This window comes from Mastomys coucha, unplaced genomic scaffold (genome assembly GCF_008632895.1).
Source record: "Mastomys coucha isolate ucsf_1 unplaced genomic scaffold, UCSF_Mcou_1 pScaffold11, whole genome shotgun sequence".
Lineage (NCBI taxonomy): Eukaryota > Metazoa > Chordata > Mammalia > Rodentia > Muridae > Mastomys > Mastomys coucha.
The window spans coordinates 9929532-9951341 of NW_022196893.1; the positions used below are offsets into that span (position 1 = coordinate 9929532).

Sequence of the window (21810 nt, forward strand, 5' to 3'; positions counted from 1 at the left end):
CTGGAACTCACTCTGTAGACCAGGCTGGACTCGAACTCAGAAATCCGCCTGCCTCTGAGACCTCCTTTTAATTTCTCATCAGTGTCGGTCCCTTATTCCTCAAAGTTAATGTGATCTCAGGTTCAGGAATGAAGGTCAAAGAGCTGGAATGGCTCAGTGGGTAGGGCACATGCCTACTGAGGCCCTGGGTCCGTCCCCTACACTTAAAAATAATACTAGGTTTAGAAATAAATTTCTATTAGAAATTTTGAAATTGTTTATATTTAGATTAATTTGTGTGTTGAATGCTTTGCCAGCATGTATGTCTATATACCATCTATATGCCTGGTGCTCATGGAGGTTAGAAGAGGGCATCAGATCCCCTGGAACTGGAGTTACATGCTTTGAGCCACCATGTGGGTGCTGGGAGCTAAACTATATAAGAACAGGGAGTATTCTTAACTACCGAGTCATCTTTCTACTCCTAATTTTTATTACTTAAATAAATAAAGATTTTAAGGCTGGGTTTGGTATTTTACTTCTTTAATCCCAGCACTTGGGAGGAAGAGGCAGGCAGATTGTGAGTTCAAGACCATCTTGGTCTTCATAGTGAATTGTTGGATAGGCCAGGGCTATGTAGAGAGACCTTGCCTCAAAACATCAACTAATTAATAAAGATTTTTTTTAAATCCACTTATTTAGTGGAGGGGCTCTTGTGTCATGAACATGTGTGGAGGTTAGAGGGCAGACAGCTTGTAGGAGTTGGTTCTCTTCTTCCACCGTGTGAATCTTGGGGAGATTGAACTAGATCACCTTCCACCATGTGAATCTTGGGGAGATTGAACTAGATCACCTTCCACCATGTGAATCTTGGGGAGGTTGAACTAGACCACCAGGCTTAACCTGTGCCCTTTTCCTACTGAGCATCTGTCTCACTGGCTTTGGTTAGAAATTTCATGGTATCATTCCATTTTCCACTGTCATTACCATGTGTCTTTCTTATTGGGACCTTTGCTTATATGTGACTTATTCTTATCCATCAAGCCTTTGAGAAACTGGTCATCCCTGTGTCTCAGGCATCATAAACTCTGTTCAGCTGTGCTGGTCCTCAGAAAGTGGCCTTTGGAAAGTGAGACTGGACATGAACTCACTGTCATGCTCTCCTCAGCTCCCGAAGCTCCCGTGGTCTTCTCTGTCTCTGTGGCCTTGACTATTCTAGGGGGTCTTGTAGGTGGAATTGGGGTTTGTCTTGCTTACTGTGAGGTTAGAGTGTATCGTGGTGTAGTTCCTTTTGCCCTGTTCTGAGGTAAGTTCCCGTGTTCCTGCCTGTGGGTGGTGCTTTTCCCAGGCTGACTTTGTCTTTCACTGTTCCCAGCACTCCTGCCGGTCACTTGTCCACATGTTCATGGCTTTGTTTCTAGATCTCCTGTCCCCTCTGCCAGCACCACACTGTTTTAATGACACTAGCTTTGTAGGAAAATTTGAAATCAAGAAGTGTGAGTTTTCCAGCTTTATTTTTTTTCTTAAGATTATTTTGGCCTTTCAAAGTTCCTTGATATTCTATATGAATTTTAGGATTTAGATTTTTAGAATTTTTCTGCCCATAAAAATGTCCCTGGGATTTTGTCCGGAAGCTCTCTGTGGCTGCAGGTTGCATTGAGTAGTACTGACATCTTAGTACTGGCATCTTCTCCGACAGTACGGACCCTGTTCACGGCTGTGGCTAGATGCCTGAGAGGAATAGCTAAGGGGGAGCTATATCTTGGCTACTTTCACGGGTTCTGTCCATCAGTGCAGGGAGCGCATGGCTGAGCAGTCACACTGGAGGAACCTAGAGAGCAGGCGCATGGCTGCACTGTACTGGCTGCCTTTCCCTTCCCTGTCCAGCTCCAGCCTACGGGATGGTGCTGCCTGAAGTCGCATGCCTTCCTTAATGGAAACAACCTCACAGACACACACAGGGTGACAGCAGGATGTGCTTCTCAAAGTGGACTGTCAAGATCTTGTCAGCTTGATACCCACCTTGAACTACAGCATCCATTCTGACCTTGAAAGGTTCATATCCATCTTACAATGCCAAGTGTGTCCAAGTGCTATCAGCCGTCTATACAGATTCCCATAGTCTTGGTTTTGCTTTAATTTCTCTTTTATATGTGTGTGGACACATGCTATGGCACACGGGTAGAAGTCAGACAACAGCTTGTAATTGGCCCTCTCCTACTACTTGGGTTGTATGAAATCAAATTTAGATTGTCAGGCATGGCAGCAAGTGCCATCTTAATGACCCTTGCTTTGTTTTGAGCCAGGCTTTCAAGAGCTCAGACTGGCTTTGAACTTGCCATTAGCTGAGGATGACATTGAAGTCTGATCGACACCTTTATCTCCCAGTGTTAGGATTCTATATATATGCAAATATATATACATATGTGTGTATATGTATTCGCACTTTTTTTTTTCTTTTTAGAGACAGGGTTTCACTGTGTTGTCCTGGCTGTCCTGGAACTCACTCTGTAGACACATTGACCTCAAACTCAGAGAGATCACCTACCTCTGTCTCCCCAGTGGGATTAAAAGATGTGCACCATTACTGCCCAGCTTCAATGTTCTTAAAAACAAAACAACAACCCAAGTTCAAAGTTTGTTCTGAGATGAAAAGCAAACCCTTAGCTGTGCGCTTCTGTAAAATTGGATAAAAGTCGTGTTCGCGTGCCCCTGAGATATCCTACCCCACAGTAAACACCCTATTCCACGCCCCTGAGATATCCTACCCCACAATACACACCCTATTCCATGCCGCTGAGATATCCTACCCCACAATACACACCCTATTCCATGCTGCTGAGATATCCTACCCCACAATACACACCTATTCCATGCCCCTGAGATATCCTACCCCACAATACACACCCTATTTCATGCCGCTGAGATATCCTACCCCATAATACACACCCTATTCCATGCCACTGAGATATCCTACCCCACAATACACACCCTATTCCAGGAGGGAGGCACACAGACGGAGACGCACTAAGTCCGCAGTACGAGCATTAGTGCTGCAGCTCTATGGCTGGTGTCTATGGCGTGTGGTGGCATGATCTGTACTCCACGGGGCTTGGGCAGCCTTGCCCTACGACCTTGCCATTCGTAGCCCAGAGGGCTTCTCTTTGAGGTGCTCTGCTTCCTGCCTATAACTGTCTCAGCAGATGCTTCATATTCTGATGTCTTTAACATCTGGCGTTTCCAGTGCATCTTCAGCGTGATCCTCACACTGCCCTCTCAGGGTCTGCCTGCCAGAATTCCAATCCTGTCACAATGACCAAGCTTCCTTTGAAAACTTCCATGCCTCCCTGTTGCAGTTTATAGACCTACAAAACCAGCATTGTGTGGATGATAGCAGATACCAACCTCCAGGGACCACATTCCTGGGAAGTTCTTGCCAGAAGGGTGCCTTGAGCTCTCTTTTTCTTTTCTTTTCTTTTTTTTTTGTTTTTGGAGACAAGGTTTCTCTGGGTATCCCTGGCTGTCCTGGAACTGACTTTGTAGACCAGGCTGGACTTGAACTCAGAAATCCGCCTGCCTCTGCCTCCCAAGTGCTGGGATTAAAGGCATGTGGCACCACTGCCCAGCATTCAGCCTGCTTTCTTATAGAAACCAGGACCACCAGCCCAGTGGCACCACTCACAATGGCCTGGGGCCTCCCACATCTATCCTGAATTAAGAAAATCCTTACAGCAGTGGTTCTAAACCTTCCTAATGCTGTGATCCTTTAATACATTTCCTCATTCATAGTGACCCTCAATCATAAAGTGATTTTGCTGCTACTTCATAACTATAATTTATCTACTGTTATGAATCTCTATAATGTAATAACATACATATCTGAAATGCAGGTTATCTGATATACAGCTTCGGAAGGGTTGTCAGCCCATAGGCTGAGAATTGTTGCCCCACGGCTTACCTGCAGCCCACTGTGCTGGAGGCATTTTCTCCAGGAACTGAGGTTCCCTCTCTTCAGAAAGCTCTACCTTGTGCCAAGTTGACATAAACCAGCTAGCACAGCTGGGGTCCAACCTTAGATGTCACCAGAGCATCCTCCCTGCTTCCCAGCTGTTTAATGGCATAATCTTTCTTTTTAGGTTTATTTTAATCAATTAGTTTATTTTTGAAACAAGTTCTGTCTGTGTAGTTCTGGCTGGCCTGGTCACAGATACCTACCAGCCTCTGACTCAGTGTTTGTATTAAAGGCATGTGCCACCACACCCAGCTTAGTGATAGAATCATTTAAGCACCAGTTTATTTTCTGGGCAAATATATTTTCCAGACCCTCCTACTCTACAGTTAAGTTTTTACCATAAACCTGACTGACTAGCCAGTGACATCCACAAGCTGGCTTGAAATCCAGCCACTGGATAATCAGTCCATCCAACACTTGAAGCTCAGCCTACACAGTCTCAGGACACAGAACAACTCTGGATACATTCTTTCCCTTGATCCCATCTGAAGCAGTCTTCACGTCTACACAGCAGTCTGTTGTCCCCCAGGACTGTCCCCTGGGATCAGTTCTTCAGGGTCTACACGGCAGTCCGTTGTCCCAGTCTGTTGTCCACCAGGACTGTCCCCTGGGATCAGTTCTTCAGAGTCCACACAGCAGTCTGTTGTCCTCCAGGACTATCCCCTGGGATCAGTTCTTCAGGGTCCGCACGGCAGTCCATTGTCCCAGTCTGTTGTCCACCAGGACTGTCCCCTGGGATAAGTATGCCACACCTGGGGCTGCTCTAGCCTGTACCTCCCAACTACTCTAATTTTTCCTGCAGACCATGCTTAGTCTTTCTTAGTCATGGCAATGACCTCACCTCCCTAGGCCCTCTTTCCTGTGCTGGGCAAAATCATTGCAGTGACAGCATCTTCAGGAAACTTGGAAGGAGGGGAGGAAGCTCTCGTTTTGGTTCCATCGTATTTCCCATGTTCAGGGCAGGCTTCTTCCCTCAGTCCATTCTCTCAGGAAATGTACTCGAGGTGCTTCAGCGGGCTCTATCTGCTTCTGCTGACAGTCAAAGCAGCCACCGCCAGCACCCCTCTGTCTGCTTGTGTCTGCTTCTCTCAGCAGTGTGCCAGAGTTCCCATTGCCCCCCACACCACTGCTTGTAGTGTTTGTAATGTGATCTGAAAGCTGATAAATGTTTACCTTCACTTCATCTTCTCGTGTAACACTGTAAACAAACATGAGGTGTCCTTTAGACATGGCTTTTTTAGAAGATTTAGAAACTAGATTAGAAACAGGAGCCACACATGGTGGCTCATGTTATTGGGAGGCTGAGTTAGGAAGTTTGCTAGTTCAAGGCCAACCTGAGCTACATAGTCAGACCTGTCTCAGAACCAGCTGAGAGGTAGAGAATCACTGCTGGTCAGTTTGATGTTGCTGTAGTTCTTCTCTGATCTAGTTTGTGCTGCTCCATTTGTGTGTACCTCCTGCCTCTGTGTGTGAACCCCATGTCTGTGTGCTCCCTGCATTTTATGTGTAGATCCTATGTCTGTATGCCCCCTGCATCTGTTTGGACCCCATGTCTGTGTATATGAACCCTATTTCTGTGTGTGCCCCCTATATCTGTGTGTGGATCCTGTGTCTCTTGTTTGCGCTCCCTGCATCTTTGTCTGTGTCTCCCAGTCTTTGTGTGTGCTCCAATGCTGTCTCCAAAGTTATCAATGAACAGATCATCTTTGACAGAAACTCCATCTCACAGCCAATGAGCACAAGGCCCATTGAAGGAACTATGAAAAGGGCTCACAGGCATAGGGGCCTTAGAGTAACCCTGGGCTGTTCTCTGGAGACCAGAGTAGTTGCTAGAATTATTAAACACTGTCAGAAAGTCCAAGAGATGCCGACAGTGGAAGGCAGCTAGCTGTAGGAGTTGTGAGGCCCACTGGGTTCCCATTGGGAAAGTCTGGGCTGTTGGCATTCACAGCCTGTCTTCTGTCCCCCTCCCAAGAGTGGAGAGATTTTCTCTTGCCTTTGCTGGTACTACCTGAGGTGGAGGGAGGGCCTGCTGAGGTCCCAAGTTCCACTCCATTGTTCTCCTACTTCCTACACATCTGCAGGTATTTGACAACACACCTGCAGCCTTGGATGGCACTGTGGCAGCTGGTGATGAGATCACTGGGGTCAATGGCAGATCAATCAAAGGAAAAACCAAGGTAGAGGTGGCGAAGATGATTCAGGAGGTGAAGGTAAGATGGTTCTGAAAGCTGGAAGCTTGTTCTGGAGTACAAGACACAGGCTGTCAGGTCCCTGCTGAGCCACCCAGGCTGTCAGGGGCCTAGCAGGCTTAGGGTTCACTGCCTATTATTTATACAGCAGTATGAGGGACACACCCCAGTCTCCTGGACCCCTGGGTTCCTCTGAGCTCCCAGAGATGCTGACCACTCAGATGAGCTATGATGTCCCTGCTTGGGGCTACAGAGGCACTAGATGCCAACAGTGACTTCACTGGGACAGTAGACTCTAGTGACCACAGCTGGGCCATGTTTGCCCTAGAGTTTTGTGGGAGGGGCTACTTCCCAAGTTCTCCAAGGACTTCAGACTATGGAGAACCCTGAGCTCAGGAATTTCTGGTCCACATGCAGCCCACATCCTTTCCACCTGCTTGTTCCCCACCCTAGATGTTCCACTGAAACCCTTGCTCTGTGCTGAGTCCTTGTCACTCACAAAAGAAACACGGCCTGCTTGCTGTTCCCTGGTAGTTCAGCCACTGGACACCCTTGGGACACTGCCTAGAGAGCCACATGAAGGAGTGCAGAGACACAGGATAGGCAGTCCCAGGGTCAAGGGTGGGATTCAGCTTGTGTAGACTTGGGCCCAGAGCCTAAGGCCTCAAACCCTAGCCAGACCAGTACTCTCCCCTTCCCATTGGCACCCTCCAAGGCTCCAGAACCAGCCCTTACTGTCCGCTGCCACATATATATTTGTGTATGTGTGTGCGTGTGCGTGTGTATTGAAATTTGAATTTGTTTTATGTGTTTTTTGTCTGGAAGTGTGTATGTGCACCACCACATGTGTACTTGCTGCCCTCAGAGGTCAGAAGAGGTCATCAGATTCCCTGGCTTGGAGTTCCAGATGGTTGTGAACCACAATGTGGGTGCTGAGAACTGAACCTAGGTCCTCTGCAGGAGTACCAAGTGCTCTTAATCTTAACCACTGAGCCATCTCTTCAGCCCCCACTGTCCCCATCTTGCTTCCACTCAGACAGGCATTGCTCTGGCTTTCTTTGTCACACTCTTATCCTGTTCCTAAGTCATCCTGGTACTTAGTTCTCACTAAGAACCAAGGGGTTACCTCTGTAGCCCACCCCCCAGTGCCTCTTTAAGCACCAGGCAGACCAAAGAGGGGCTCAGAGCTCAGGACCATGTCAGTTCCAGGACCCTTCACACCCTACCTCTGACTGACCATGTTGGCTCACTTTGTCTGTTCTATGGATGTAAGTTTTTCAGTCCGAGTTTGATGTGAGTAGATTCAGTCCCAGTCTCAAAGGCCTTAGGATTTCAAGGACTAGAGTGACCATGGTGGCCTCCCATGTGCAGATGCCCTTTCCTGAGCAGTCACTAGAACATGGGACTAAATCCCCAAGTCACTCTACCTTTCCTCCTGGCCCCTGAGAAGCCCTGGTCCTTTCCTTCTGGTTGATGCACTAGAGCTAGACATTTAGAAAGTAGTTTCTGGGGGGCTGGAGACAGGGGGCCACTGTCCTGATTGTGTCTGTGCTGCTCTTGTAGGGGGAGGTGACCATCCATTACAACAAGCTGCAGGCGGACCCTAAGCAGGGCATGTCCCTGGACATTGGTAAGACAGGCCAGAGCAGCCATGTGCCAGGGGCTCTGGCTTTTTCTGTCCAAGCTAATCCAAAAGGCTGGGAGGAGCCAGGTGCTCTCCTTGTGGCTGTTCACAGGCCCCTGGCCTGCATGCTCACTGCCCTGTATTTTACACCCTCCACTACCAGACCTTGACCTGTGTGTCATGTCCAATTTCAGTCCCTCTCCTCTATGGCCTCTCCTGCTGTGTACTTTCAGGAAGACATGGTGCAATCTGTGTGTGTGTCTTAGACAGGGCTTTATTGCTGTGAGCAGACACCATGACCAAGGCAACGCTTACAAAGGCAAACATTTATTTGGGGCTGGCTTACAGTTTTAGAGGTTCAGTCCATCATCATCATCATCATCATCATGGTGGGGAAGCATGACAGTGTCCAGGCATTCATGGTGCTGGAGGAGCGGAGAGTTCTATATCTTGATCTGATAGCAGCAGCAGGAGACTGGCATAGTGTTGGGCATAAGATACCTCCAGGACTGTCCCTACAGTGACCCACTACCCCATCAAGGCCACACTTCTAATAGTGGGTCAAGCATTCAAACACATGAGTCTATGGGGGCTGTGCCTATATTCAGACCATCACAGTGTGCTATTTGGCAACTCGCCTGTGGCTAGAAGGGCAAGATGTTGCTTCTGCAGCTGCCGGCTCCTTTGGAGCAATCACATGGCAAAGTGTGAGACATGAGGCTTGGCAGTCTCCTGGCAGAACACCCAGATAAACCCATACTCACAGCCCATAGCCCTTTAGGACAAATGAGCTCACCAGTGGTTTTTCTGTGTAGCCCTGGCTGTCCTAGAACGTGCTCTGTAGACCAGGCTGGCTGTGAACTCGAGATCCCCATGTCTGTGCCTCCTGAGTTCTGAGATTAAAGGTGTGTGCCACCTCCCTGGTCTGATATTCTTGTTATTGAGCACTTTGGTTCTAGCCCAGGACCTCCTCTAAGATCTTAGCTGGTTACATGGAGTGACCAGCCAGTGGCACTTAGTGAGGCCCACTGTTCTGAGGTAACCAGCTGGAGAGCCCGTACCTTGGCATAGCTCATCTCATGCTGGGTAGAAGTGAGGTGGGATAAGGCCTTCTCTGTCTGGCCTGTGTGCCAGTGCTTTGTCCACACAAGCTCTGGGTCCTCACTGACACCAGTAGCGGAGAGCAGGTCACAGTCTTTGTGCTAAGCACTTCCTCGAGTGGGGGTGAATAGGACAAGTAGCCCAGGATAGACTGCTGTGATCCCTTGCTTCCTAACTGCTCCAAGCACCAAGCCTAGCCTTGTCTTCTTCTACCTACTGGCACACTCAGTGAGGCAGCAGTGATGGGGCTCGGCCTAGAGGGCCCGACCAGCAGCAGACTCATTGGCCCTTTCTCCTGCCCCAGTGTTGAAGAAAGTCAAGCACCGGCTGGTAGAAAACATGAGTTCAGGCACAGCTGATGCCCTGGGCCTAAGCCGCGCCATTCTGTGTAATGGTAAGTCCTCCTTCCACCCACTGGCTCAGCTCCCATCAAGCTAATGGGCCTGATAGCATCCATCTGCCTCTGTGGACAGCCAGGTCACACTTCTATTCCCTGGGATCCTCTTCAGCTCCCCAAGAACTACTACAGCTGTCAGCTGTGGCTTTTAGGTCACTACCAAGGGTGGGGTGTAGCACAGACTTGGGAGGCTAGGTCTCCCTTCCAGCTTGGATGCCTGGCCAGCGTGAGCCCCACCCCACTGCCTGCATGCTCTCTATAGCCCACACTTGTCCTGCTCTGTGCTGTCCTCCTCAGTCTTGCCCTTGACCAGGAGGTGGCGCTGCTGTCCTTTCTCCACTTCCTCTGCCTGTGCTCAGAGAAGCCATGTGCAGGCAAGGCACTTTACACACGAACTGGATGTCTCCCCGGGAGGCTGATGGAACCCGTGGTCCTGCTCCTGCCATCACCAGCCTATGCTTATAAATAGCAGTGCTATGCATGTACTCGGGAAGATAAAAATACCCATATAAACTGTGGGCTCAGCTGGGCACACGGTCTATTGGCTGGGAGAATGGGGGTGGGGCCTGAGCATGTTCCAAATAGGGTACAAAGTGGCGGCTGCTATTTTCAGCCTCGTGGTGCCTATAAATCCTTGTTACTGTAGTCACCATGCATTGAGATGAAATTAGAACTGGTTGTTGTTTCCCCCGAACCTTGCAATTTCCCTAGCTGTAAATAGGATTTCTAAAATTGAAGCTGTCATGATGTCCCATGACCCAGCTAAAAACAACTGCCTGCTGGCCACGTGCTTATGCTCCAGGGAGTCAGGACGTAGAGGCTGTGGGCCACAATAGCCTTCTGAAGACCTCTGAGGTGTACACCTTCCCCCCACCCTCCCACTCCTGGCCCTTCACACAGCAAGCTTTCCTGCCCAGAGAAAAGCCTCTGCCTGTGTGAAGTCCCTCCCCAGCCCTCCTGCTTAAAAGACCCCGCCTGACACTCCACACCAAAGTGCACCAAAGCCGGAGAGCAGGATTCTGTGTAGACAGGCGTGGCTGCATAACTTCAGGCCAGCTGCCCTACCTCATCCCTTAGCTTTCTCTGTAGGATAGGCAAAGTGGTCCTTGCCCCCAAGGTGCAAGCTAAGAGGGGCCAGTGGTTACCAGGGACCTAAGTGTTCCTAGCATACAGAAGGGTGACTCAGTATGGCTGCAGTACCTGGCCTGGGCGGGGCCTAGAGGTCCTCACCCTCTCGTGAGAGGTGTGTGTACTTCATCCCCACAGGTGGGGATATGTCCGAAGTTGGGGAGGTCCTCTGCTGCTCTTGGAGCCCCAGTCACTCTCCAGAGGAATAGGAGTTTTAATTTTAATTAGGTGAGCCAAAGTGGCTTTTGATTGCCGAGCCTCAACACATTGGGCCTTGGTGGTCAGCTTCAGGGAGGAAATGACCAAGTGAGGGAAGAGGCCTTGGCTAGCTTTAGGAGTGTAATCCAGGAGTTTTTAGTAAGGCAGAGGGAATAGGGGATAGGCAAGGCCTGCCAGAGCCATGCCCGCCGTGCTCAGGCTGGCCAGAGCCTCTTCATAGCCTCCCCTTCCCAGCTGGCCTCTGCAGGGCTGCTCTTCTCCCTTGGCTTCCTGAGCCCACAGACGCCCCTGGTCTTGACCTCCACAGATGGGTTGGTAAAGCGGCTGGAGGAACTGGAACGCACTGCTGAGCTGTACAAAGGTAGGGAGGAGTTTCAGCCAAGAAGTGCCTAGTGTTGGTCTGCCCTGGGGGCCCTGTCTTAGAGAGCGGCAGTGGGAGGGGAACTACCTAGGAAGCTTGGGGAACAGTAAATGTATCAGGTACCCCTTTAAATTTCTGTGCTACCAGAGAGAGCCCTAAGAGACTGGGTCATACATGATCCCAGTTGCCTGTCACATGGGATCCACATAGAGGGACAACTCAGCCTTCATCCCTAGGCATTGGGGAAAAATCTGAGGACCTAATGCGCAGTGGGGACCTCAGGTAGGTTGCAAGGCTGGGGGGCCAATGTGATCTCTGACCTGGGTCTTTGTCTTCTGTCACTTGAATCTCTTCCCACAGGGATGACGGAACACACCAAGAATCTCCTACGGGCTTTTTATGAGCTGTCACAGACCCACCGGGGTAATGGCGTCCCCAGACATGCCATGTGGTCCTGCAAACCCCTATCCCTCAAGACTCAGTAGCACCTCACAGTGAGGTGTGGCCAGCTTCCTCTCTGAGCCCTGCTTATCCCCACACCAAGACCAGCCCCTGCTCTGACCCAGTCTGATGCTAGGTGTGGCAGTGACCATGAAGCATCGGGTCCATACGATGCCCTGTCTCAGCTGCTGCTTACAGTGCAGGGAGTTGCTCTTTAAGTTTGGTCTCTTCGGTCCCGTGGTGAGCAAGAGAGACACAACCCTATTTACAGGCCAGGAAGGGAAGTCCAGACAGGAAGTGCTCCCAGAGCTCATGGTGGCAGAGCTGGCATTCAGACCTAGGTGTCTGGATTCTCAGCCTGGTGCTTTGCTCTCAACTAGCATGAACACCGTAGATTTCCATTCATGTTTTGTCTGGTCACTCTGAGGGAACAAACCAGCTCCTCTGGGAGTGTAAGCCTAGAATGAGGATGCAGCTCCTTGGGATATGGCATAAGCCTCTGAAGATATGACCCCTTTGGATGTAGACCCCAGCTTTCTGCTGGCCAGGCCCCTGTCCTGCTGCCCAGTAAACCCCTGGCTCCTCTATGGGTCAAGTGGAGGCTTCAAGACATACTTGTCATGCAGCCTTTGGGGACGTGTTCTCTGTGATTGGGGTGCGGGAGCCGCAGCCAGCAGCAAGTGAAGCATTCGTGAAGTTTGCTGATGCACACCGCAACATTGAGAAGTTCGGCATTCGGCTACTGAAAACCATCAAACCGGTGGGTGTCTCAGAGTACAGCATGCCCCACTGGCCAAGGCAGGAGCAATAGCTAGCACAGGAGGGGTTCTGGGCTGGAGTCAGGTGCCAGATGCAGACACTAGCTTTGTCACCTCTGTGGCCATCCATCCAGCAGGCACAGCCATCCTGGGTCCCTGTTGAACTCAAGACTGGTTTGAGCACTGTACTGTTGCTGGGTCACAATATGTCCCTGATGAGACATAGTCTTCTAACCTTGATGCGTGCCCTTTGGCTCATGCCCAAGTCCACTGGAAGGGATGACACATCAGTGCCATTTGTCCCAACCTCCCAGATGCTGACGGACCTGAACACGTACCTCAATAAAGCCATCCCTGATACACGCCTCACCATCAAGAAGTACCTGGATGTGAAGTTTGAGTACCTGGTGAGTGGACTGCAGTGTCTGGCCAGCTGAGGTGAGCCCACCCTGGAGGCCAGCCCTGAGGCCAGCAGGCAGGCTGGGCCCAGACCTCAGCTGAGTCAGGCCTGTGGGATTAAAGGCCTGACTAGAAAACCAGGAGGAGCCTAGACTCTACATTCCCACACCAAGGAGCTCCAGGCAGCCTGGAGCACAGGGGCCCTCTCATTCTGTATCGTTTCTAGCAGCAGCTCAGACTAGGTTAGGAGAAGGTTGTTTTAAGTCCTAGATGATGATCTAATGCTAAAGGAGCTAAGAAAATGATCTGTTGAGTATTCAAGCTTTTTGCTGCAGCTCTTCTTAGAGCCTTGACTTGGTAGGCCTATATGCAGCATGTCTTAATGGAGCTGCCAGGCTCTATAGTCCGGCCAGCACCACCACACACAGCATCTTTGGGTTTTGGTTTGGTTTCAGCCATTTCCTAGACTTCAGACAAAACCTTAAGCCTTATGCATGCTAGGCAAGTGCTGTCCCACTGAGCCACACCCTCCAATCCCCAGAGCATCTCCTGAGACTGGAATCTGATTGCTTTTGAATTTCCCAAGCCTTTAGGTCTTTGTGTCCTCCCAGAGGAGTGCCTCCTACCCCTGGCCTCCTTTCCTGGGCCTCCATCCATGCTTGGTTCCTGCCTTTCCCAGTGGTCCTGAACCTGGTGGCCTATATTGTTGCTCTCTTTGTGTGATCTGAGGGCGTAGGGAGGAGTGGCAGGGAAGCTGGAAACAGGAGGCTGGGAGTCCAGGAAGCCTGGCCACTGACTTCCTGGCCTCACCCATCCCGTCCCACAGTCGTACTGTCTAAAGGTGAAGGAGATGGATGACGAGGAGTACAGCTGCATTGTGAGTACCCAAGGGGCCTGTCCACAGTGGCATTGGATGGCTTGGGGTGCCTACTTCCCCTGCTGTTTCAGAAGGTCTTGGGGCTGTCAGAGATGGTGGGTATGTCAGGCATCCTGGGGTCTTAGGTGGACTGTAGTTCCTAGAGTTTTGGGGCTATCAACTTATTCTACCAGTTCCTCTAGCTTGGAGTACCAGCTAGTTGGCCATGAGGTAATTACTTGGATTTGCTCTAGGTCAGGTATCTCAAGTTTGTGAGGGACCTATAGGACAAAGCTAACAGTTCTCTTCTGAACTATGCTTTGATTTTAAAAAGAAAAGTTTGGTTGGTGTGTGTGTGTGTGTGTGTGTGTGTGTGTGTGTGTGTGTCTGTGTCTGTCTGTGTGTCCATTTGTGTGACTGGTGCCTGTGGAAGTCAGAAGAGGATGTTGGAACTAAAACAACAGACTGTTGTGCATGGCCATGTGGGTACTGGTAACCCACTGGTACCCACTATAAGAACAACGACTATTCTTAACCACTGAACCACTCTCCAGCCCCTGGTTGTTTTTGGTTTTCGTTCATTTGTTTCTATTTTGTTCTGTGTTTGCAGTCAGGGTCCATCCTTTGACCAGTATTTATTTATTTCATGTGAGCTGTGTCCATGTTTCTGTGGTTGATTTTTCTCCCTCCAAAGTTACTGCTTTGACCATCACTGGCATCTGAAAGCCCATTGTGGTATAGCTGTGAGCTGGGCCAGCCTACAGCCTTCCAGCCCCATCTGTCCCTGGGAGGCCCAGGTTCACCTAAGGGCGCTGACAAGCTTGCCTGCCCCAGGCCCTAGGGGAGCCGCTATACCGAGTGAGCACAGGCAACTATGAGTACCGCCTGATCCTGCGATGCCGCCAGGAGGCTCGAGCCCGCTTCTCTCAGATGCGCAAAGATGTGCTGGAGAAGATGGAGCTGCTGGACCAGAAGCATGGTGAGGGCTATGTGGGGGGCCCTGAGGCCCATGCTACCCTAGGTGGTCTTTCCTACCACTTAGCCCCATTCCCTCCCTAAATCAGAGATGAGGCCCAGAGAGGGTAGTCTCCCCAAGACCCCAAGGCCAGGCCCTGGCACGAGTCCACCTAGAACCTGGCTGGATTGGGGGCAGAGCTTGGGTCTATGATCTGCTCACTCAGGCAGCCTTCTTTGTTTCCTGAGCTAAGAGTTTGGAGGACTTAAGTGGCCAAGTAGGCCAGGCCAGGAAGCCTTTGGCTGTGCCCCTTTGTACCTTTCCTAAGCCTGGGGCTCAGGAAGTGTCCCAGCGGGAAGGCAAACCAGCTCCAGCTCTTTCCTGAGAAGAAGTAGTCACCGGGCCTGACTGCTCACCTCCTGTCCCAGTCCAGGACATCGTGTTCCAGCTGCAGCGCTTCGTCTCTACCATGTCCAAGTACTATAATGACTGCTATGCAGTGCTGCGGGACGCCGACGTCTTCCCCATTGAGGTGGACCTGGCACACACCACTCTAGCTTATGGCCCTAACCCAGGCGGCTTCACTGATGGAGAGGATGAGGACGAGGATGAGGAGGATGGGGCAGCTAGGGAAGTGTCCAAGGACGCACGTGGGGCCACTGGGCCTACGGACAAGGGCAGAAGCTGGTGTGACTCCTGAGTGCCCCCTCAAGTGGACCTGGGGGCAGGGTAGCGGGAGGACCGAAGTGGGAGTGGGGCGGGGCCACTGTAGGACAGCGAAGGCATATAGTGGCGCATAAAAGCCTGCTGGCTCGGGCGCCTGCCTCCCTGCTCCTCTGTCCTCGAACAGTGAACCCAGGCTGCAGCCTGGGACCTGGACTCTAGCCCCCATCCTTCCTTCCCACCTCCCAGCTAGAGGGAGAGCTGGGCCTTGGACAGAAAAGAGAAAGGGCTGGAGCAGGCAGAGCACAGGACCTGTCCCTGCTTGGTGGTGCCAAGCGTGCAGGGAATGGGAGCCGGGTGGACATCCGAGGCTGGGGCCAGTGTACCAGGGCGGCCCTCTGAGTCCACGTGCACACCTTGGCAGCCTATATTTATTTGTTTCTGGCTTAGCCTCAAGGGCTGGAAGCTGGGCCTGTATTGAATAAACAGAAACCCAGATGGAATGGATGGACTCCTTGCAATGGCTCAGACCCTTTGCAGCCAGATCTCAGCTGCCTCCTGGGTCATGAGGGAGGGTGGGCCACAAAACTTAGCCAGTTCCCTCTGTGTTCATCACTCATCTCTAGCAGTGCCTACAGGAGCAGCTCTGGGGTCTAGAGGCTCAGGGTAGCATCTTGCTCAGAACCACACATTTTGAGAACAGTGGGAGCTGAAGCTTGGGTCTGGGTCCTGAAGCCTTGGCTGTCACCTGCTTCCAGTGTCACCAAGCACTCTTTACCCTTCTGTGTTCCTGGTTGTAAAATAAGCCTTTGGGCAAGGGAGCAGAAGAGACACTGGTAAGGTTCATCAGGGCTAGCGGGGAGACAGGCTGCTCTAGGAACACCTGTTCAGTTCAGAGCCCGGGCACAAGGGAGATGCTGACCTCCTTATGTTTTGTCTGGCTGGCTGTGTGCAGCTCATACTGCAACCCTTACTCTGAAGTGCCTGTTAGAACAGGGTATTGCCATCTCGAGAGCACAAAGGGCAAGGGAATATGTGAGGTGGCAGGGTCCAGAATGGAAAAGCTCCTTCCTTTGCTTGTAGTTTGGGGCTGCCGTCCTGTAGAAACCTTGGTACAATTTCCACATGAAGCTGGAGGATAGACTCACCATCTATCTACCTGGGGGCCAACTGCGCAGTCTAGCTACATTGAAGGGGCATCCAGTAGGTGGACAAGGGGAAAATCCAAAACCCAAAGCTTGGGACCCAGGAATGATCCCTGTGTGACCCTGGGCTGATTTCTACCCTCCTAGTGCGTCAGTTTCCCTGTCTGAAGCATGGATAAATTCTACCTCATTGGGTGGTTAGGAGATTCAGTAAGGTAACATTCGTAAAGGGATTACAGTAGCACTTGTAAGCGCTGTTGAGGCTTAGACATGATGCTGTCCCTTCTGGAGTTGGGGAGCCATAGGTGAATGTAAGTCAACTGAGTCATTGTCATTGGCTGGGTTCCCCCAACCTTCCTGCCACTTGGGTAGAAAATGAGGCCCAATTGGGACCAGTAGCTGGGAAGGGGCCATTTGTGACTCTGCTGAGGTCCTCTAACTAGATAGGAATTGGGAGTGAGACAGGGATTTCATCACATGGGTCAAAGTGCCATGTGTTAGGTGTAGTGGCGGATGCTGTAATCCCATACTTGGCTGGCTGAGGCAAGAGTTTCTAATTGAGAGAGGTTGTATGCCATGAATCCCTGTGGTGGAAAGCAGGTGCCAGGGCCACTGATGAGCAGGCTACCCACAGCAGAAACAGTGTTCTGACCAAAAGTGATGGGTTCTTGATCCTGGATTGCTAGAGTGCATCCTGTAGAGGGGTGACTGCTCAGGGCAGTGAGGGGACACACACCTTGAGAGGCTCCAAAGCTTATCTGCTGACTACCTGGCTCCCATGCTTTCCAGAACTGACTCTGAAGTCTGCTACTTACTATGACCCTGGACCCTGTGCTTCCCATACAGGTGGCAGCCAGATGTGCTTCAGCATACAGCATCCCCTCCTGCTCCTGGTATCTCTGGCTAGGACCCCTACCCCCAATTCCTGCCGAAGCTCAAAGGGTCTTGGGGAGACCCCTCAGACTCTTAACCCTCCCCAGGCTCAAGTGGCCTAAGCTCTGGTGGAGGCACAAAAACAATAAATCTTTTAGGGGGCCTTTATCAACTTGCGCTCCTGTCAGCCCACAGCAGCTTCACGCTTCACTGTGAACAGGGCCTAACAGATTGGGTTTCCAAGGGATCACCCCAGGCTGGCTCCCATGTACCAGGCCCCCAAACAGGAAGCCACGTTTTCATGCCTTCTGGCCTCGTGCCTCGTGGCCACCTATAGACTCAGACTCGTAACCCAGCTCAGGCGCTGACTCCTCCTCTGGTTTTGGGGATCCAGCCCGGGGGCTCAGCACCTCCAGAGCTTCAAGGCTGCCAGGCTCCTCAGTGCTGGCAGGCATTGGCTCAGAGTCCCTCTCAGCCTCCACGTCCTCCGTGTCACTGGTTCCTCCCTCAGCAGATGGACCTGATGGGATGCCCTTAGAGCAGTGCAGGCAGCAGTAGGTGGTCACTGCCATGAAGGCTCCTGCCAAGGCCACTTCAGAGCCAGCAAGGTAGAAGATGATCTCGTAGTTCTTCAGTGCATCCACCAGGCGGCCTAGGGAAATGGGTTGTCAAAGGCTGTCAGGGTCCTTTCTCCACTATTTTGATGGGGCTTACTGGTGGCACATATGCCCTGTCCCGCTAGCTCTGGGACCACAACTCAGGCTAAGCTTCCGGATCTAGCCCCCTCCCAGCCCCCCATCTTAGGCGGAAGGACTTCATGCTAACTGCTTGAGAAGGACATGGCCAAGAAGGCTGTCTGTCTAGTCTGCTATTTGTCTGAGAAGAAGGCTTCTCCCTCCTCACCCGCTGTGGTTGGTCCCTGGTTGGAGGAGGAGCTATGGAGGAAGCCCACCAACCAGGCTTTCGAGCAAGGGTCCCTTCCTAACCCCTCCTACTTAGAAGTTATGTCAAGGGTTTGCAGTACACTAACAGGAATCAGCCTTGGCCACCTCTCCTACTACGGTGCGCACCGGCAGAGGGCGGTCCTATGAGCACAGCCACGGCCTCCACGAGCAGCACTAGGCCCAACGCACTAGGGAAGCGAGGCGCACCTACGGTCGCCATGAGCACCTCAAACTGCAGCGCGCCCACCATGCCGTAGGAGAGACCGAAGGCGATGCAAAAAGCCACGAGGGTGCCGTAGGAGCGCGCACGCGCGCTAATCAGGTCCGTGAGCCCATTGGCCAACAGGGCCAGGCTGAAGAGGTAGGGGACGTGGGGTCTCAGGCGCGCCAGGCCCGCCAAAGCACCGCATGCCGGTCGTGCCACAATGTCCACGAAGCCCACAATGGACAACAAGAAGGCGGCCTCGGTGTCAGGCACGCCCGCGTCTTTGGCGTAGTTCACCAGCAGGATGGCCGGCACAAAGAGCCCGAGCGCCATCAGGAACTTGGTGACCACGTACACCACGAAAGCACGGTCGGTGCATACTGTCACGTCCAGCAGCCGCTGCCGACGAGCCCGACCACCGGGGGCCGCGGGGTCTTGGCGTAGTGGGGGTCCAGGGGGCGGACGCATGACTGCCCCACAGGCGCAACAGTGCAGCAGGAGGCCACCAAACAGCAGGAAGCCACCGCGCCAGCCGAAGCGCTCCCCCAGCAGCTGCCCGAGCGGCGACAGCGTGGATAGAAACACGGGGCTGCCCGCTGCTGCCAGCCCGTTGGCCAGGGGCCGTCGCCGATCGAAGTAGAGCCCCAGCATGATGAGCGACGGCTGGAAGTTGAGAGCCAGGCCCAGGCCTGCGGGCGAGGTGGCGTGGTCCCAGCTGTTGGTTCGGGCTGGGCCCCCGACAGGGAGGATGGGCCCGAGCCAGGGATGCTAAGCCAGACGACTCGGGGCCCACCCCTTTGAGGGAAACTGAGGGCTTAAGAGCAGGGACACCCGACCTGCACCCACACCCCTGCAGGGAAGAACCCTGGGTACCCTCACCTGTGAGCACCCCAGCCGTCAGGTACAGCTCCAGGAGGCGCGAGGCAAAGGAAGCCAGAATCATGCCCGCTGAAGCCAGCAGCCCACCGGCTAGCATCACCGGGCGACAGCCAAAGCGCGTCACGAGGATGCTGGACAAAGGGCCTGTGGGCAGCACAGAGTCACCGTCCAGGTTGGACCAATCTTCTCTCCAAAAAAAAAAAAAAAAAAAAAAAAAAAACGCGCCAGGCCTTTGTACCTCTGAGGCCTGAAAGACCTTGAAGGAGTAATTACTCCACATTCCTCATCCCCTTCAGAAACAGAGGACAGCTTTTGGTTGAAGTCACACAGCTTGACTAGTCAGGTTGTGTATATGTGTGTGTGTGTGTGTGTGGTGGGACTGTGTTGTGACCGCTCATCCTTTACCCCTCAAGAACACACAACCAAAGTAGGAAGGGTGACGTCTACTCTTCATTCTCTGGGTGTCTCCAGATTGCCAACCTCCTTAAAGCTCCCACTCACTCAACCACCAAAACTCCACAGCCAACAAGAAGGCAGTAGGGAGCTGGAATGCTTCTCCAAGGTAAGGTAGCCCAGTGGAGGTCTGTTGGCAGGGATGGACCCCCCAACCACCCCAGGGCAGCAACAGGAGCAACAGCAATGGAGCAACAGGCTCCATTTCAGTTGATGTGCCCTCCCACTCTTTCCTAGGGCTGGGGCTTCCACAAGCTAGCCAGGGAGGTGGCAGCGCCTCTCTGGGCTCAACCAGATTCCCAACCCCATGGTGGACCCCAGGAGACGTTGTCTGGGGCAGTGCTGACCCGTGCCATAGAGCATCGCCAGCATGATGGAGGACACCCAGGCTGTGTCACTGTAACCTGCCCCGAAGTCGCGCTTGAGCTCTTGGAAGAAGACGCTCACAGCCTTAGGGAAGCCATAGGCGAAGCCGGTGATCACAAAGCAGGCGCCCAGCACCACCCAGCCCCAGCCACCATCTGGAGGGCCAGCACCCCGCCGCGGGCCGCCAGCACCCATTGCTGCTTCTCCTCCTGGGGACAAATGACAGTGGAGAACGGATTGAGAAGCAAAGAAAAATAGCCCAAGACACCCACTGAACCCTTTCAGGTTCATAGCGCCAGCAAGATAGGAAGGTCACCCCCCAAGTCTTCCGACCTTTCTGCAAAGACCTGTGAAGAGTGAATGGAGATGTGACTTCGAGGTTTCCTCACCGGGGCTCCTCTCCTCCAGGGACCTGGTGACAGCAGGGGCAGAGGTGTAGTGAGTGCCAGAGGCCAGCAGCTACTGTGGCCCCCAAGTGCGCTACACCTGGTCCCTAAGGGTTCCCAAGACCAGGGATAACTTGTGGTTAAACCAATGGGGAATGGTTGCCTTGGCTCATGAAGAGTGCTTTGTCCATTTTGAAACCAGTTCTGGAAGGAGTTTGCCCTGTAACTTGGACAAGTCTCTCCTGGCTGAGCCTCAGTTTCCCCACTAGTAGGATGGCTGATCGAGCGCCTTGAAACCCTGGGGAGGAGGAAACCTTGCAAGGGGCTGTAAGAGAAATACCTGAGCCCCATAGTTGCCAACCTAGGCTCTCCATCCCTGGGCGGGGGTGGGTTTACAAATCTTACTGCACCCCCCACAGGTGGGGAGGGTGAAAGCCCTGACCCCTCCTCCGGAACACCTAGGACTCTGCCATCTCCCAGTTCCAGGTTCTGACTTTCCCTGCTGCCCCCTCCCCCCACCGCATGACTGTGAACACAAGAACAAGAAGTTGGTCCCTGTCAGCCCTTCACACACACTCACCTGAACCTGACTCTGGATTTAGGGTTCAGCCTCACATCTCCTGAGGCCTGCTGGAGGGGCAGCCTCTAGCTCCAAGAGAGAGTGTCCAGCAGCCTTGGCTATGGTGGCTGCACTCCTGCTGGCAACTCCTTCCCCAGGCCTGGGGCTTAGAGTCCTCTCATCCTACCCCTGCTAAGAAGCTTTTACTAGGAAGGGAACTGGCACAAGTGACCGTGAGCCAGCAGGGCTGACACAGCGGGACAAGGGACAACAAGTAGAGGCTCCCCTTTCTCTCCCTGGGTCCCAATGGGGCACAAAACCCTGCCTTGGGGGAGAGGTCATAATCTGGGGTTGGGGCGCAGTGGCTCCCTGGAGAGACTCAGGCTGTCAAGTCACTTCAGTGCATTCTTGCTTCCCCCCATCCCACCTCCCTTCCCCTCCTTCACATTCCATGAGGGGCTCCTGCCTTCCCTTGGATAAGGCTAATCCAGGCCTGAGCCTGGCTGTGAGGGGGTGGCTGAACAAAGGGTGCTGTGTCCTCAGCCAGCTAAGAGGAACAGGCACCATTTCTTGGGGTACCATTTAGAGATGGGGGGATGAGGGTGAAGGTCTTAATGTAACCTTAAAGACTTCTCAAAAAAGGGGTTCCTGAGGGGCTGGCCTGAGGTTTCCTTCTCCAAAGGTGTCTTAGTCAGGGCTTCTATTCACAAAACCACACAGTATAAAACCAGCCAGTACAACTGAGCCCTGGGCAACCTGACACACAAACACATCACTATTAAACCTCAACCCTGGGACTTTGCCACCCTCATCTGCTCACCGCCTAGAGCCCAGACCTCGCCGCTGCCTCCCCTCCCCCTCTGGGGTCTGCAGCCGCGCCCGTGTGTGTGCACGCCTGGCTCAGAAGCTGGGGGG

The 21810-nt window shown here is 52.6% G+C and overlaps 2 protein-coding genes across 3 annotated transcripts in view; one reads left to right on the forward strand and one right to left on the reverse strand.

The window, feature by feature from the left end:
* Positions 1-15588, forward strand: part of Pick1 (protein interacting with PRKCA 1) — a 20425-nt gene extending 4837 nt beyond the window's left edge. For both annotated transcript variants that reach the window (XM_031349241.1, XM_031349233.1), the window contains exons 4-13: positions 6076-6204; positions 7747-7813; positions 9213-9302; positions 10960-11013; positions 11374-11436; positions 12081-12214; positions 12527-12619; positions 13438-13488; positions 14302-14446; positions 14851-15588. In XM_031349241.1, the coding sequence (XP_031205101.1) occupies positions 6076-6204; positions 7747-7813; positions 9213-9302; positions 10960-11013; positions 11374-11436; positions 12081-12214; positions 12527-12619; positions 13438-13488; positions 14302-14446; positions 14851-15122 (1098 nt within the window). In that variant the 3' untranslated portion in view covers positions 15123-15588. The remainder of the gene's footprint in view (positions 1-6075; positions 6205-7746; positions 7814-9212; positions 9303-10959; positions 11014-11373; positions 11437-12080; positions 12215-12526; positions 12620-13437; positions 13489-14301; positions 14447-14850) is intronic.
* A 1678-nt stretch (positions 15589-17266) lies between these two features.
* On the reverse strand, positions 17267-20578 carry Slc16a8 (solute carrier family 16 member 8). Its single transcript, XM_031349254.1, has 5 exons — positions 20284-20578; positions 19932-20159; positions 19132-19275; positions 18174-18941; positions 17267-17755 (listed from the first exon to the last, which is right to left on the reverse strand). Exons 2-5 carry the CDS (start codon positions 20143-20145, stop codon positions 17403-17405), a joined length of 1479 nt encoding a protein of 492 aa, XP_031205114.1. The 5' UTR covers positions 20146-20159; positions 20284-20578; the 3' UTR covers positions 17267-17402.
* Between the last annotated feature and the right edge of the window lie 1232 nt (positions 20579-21810).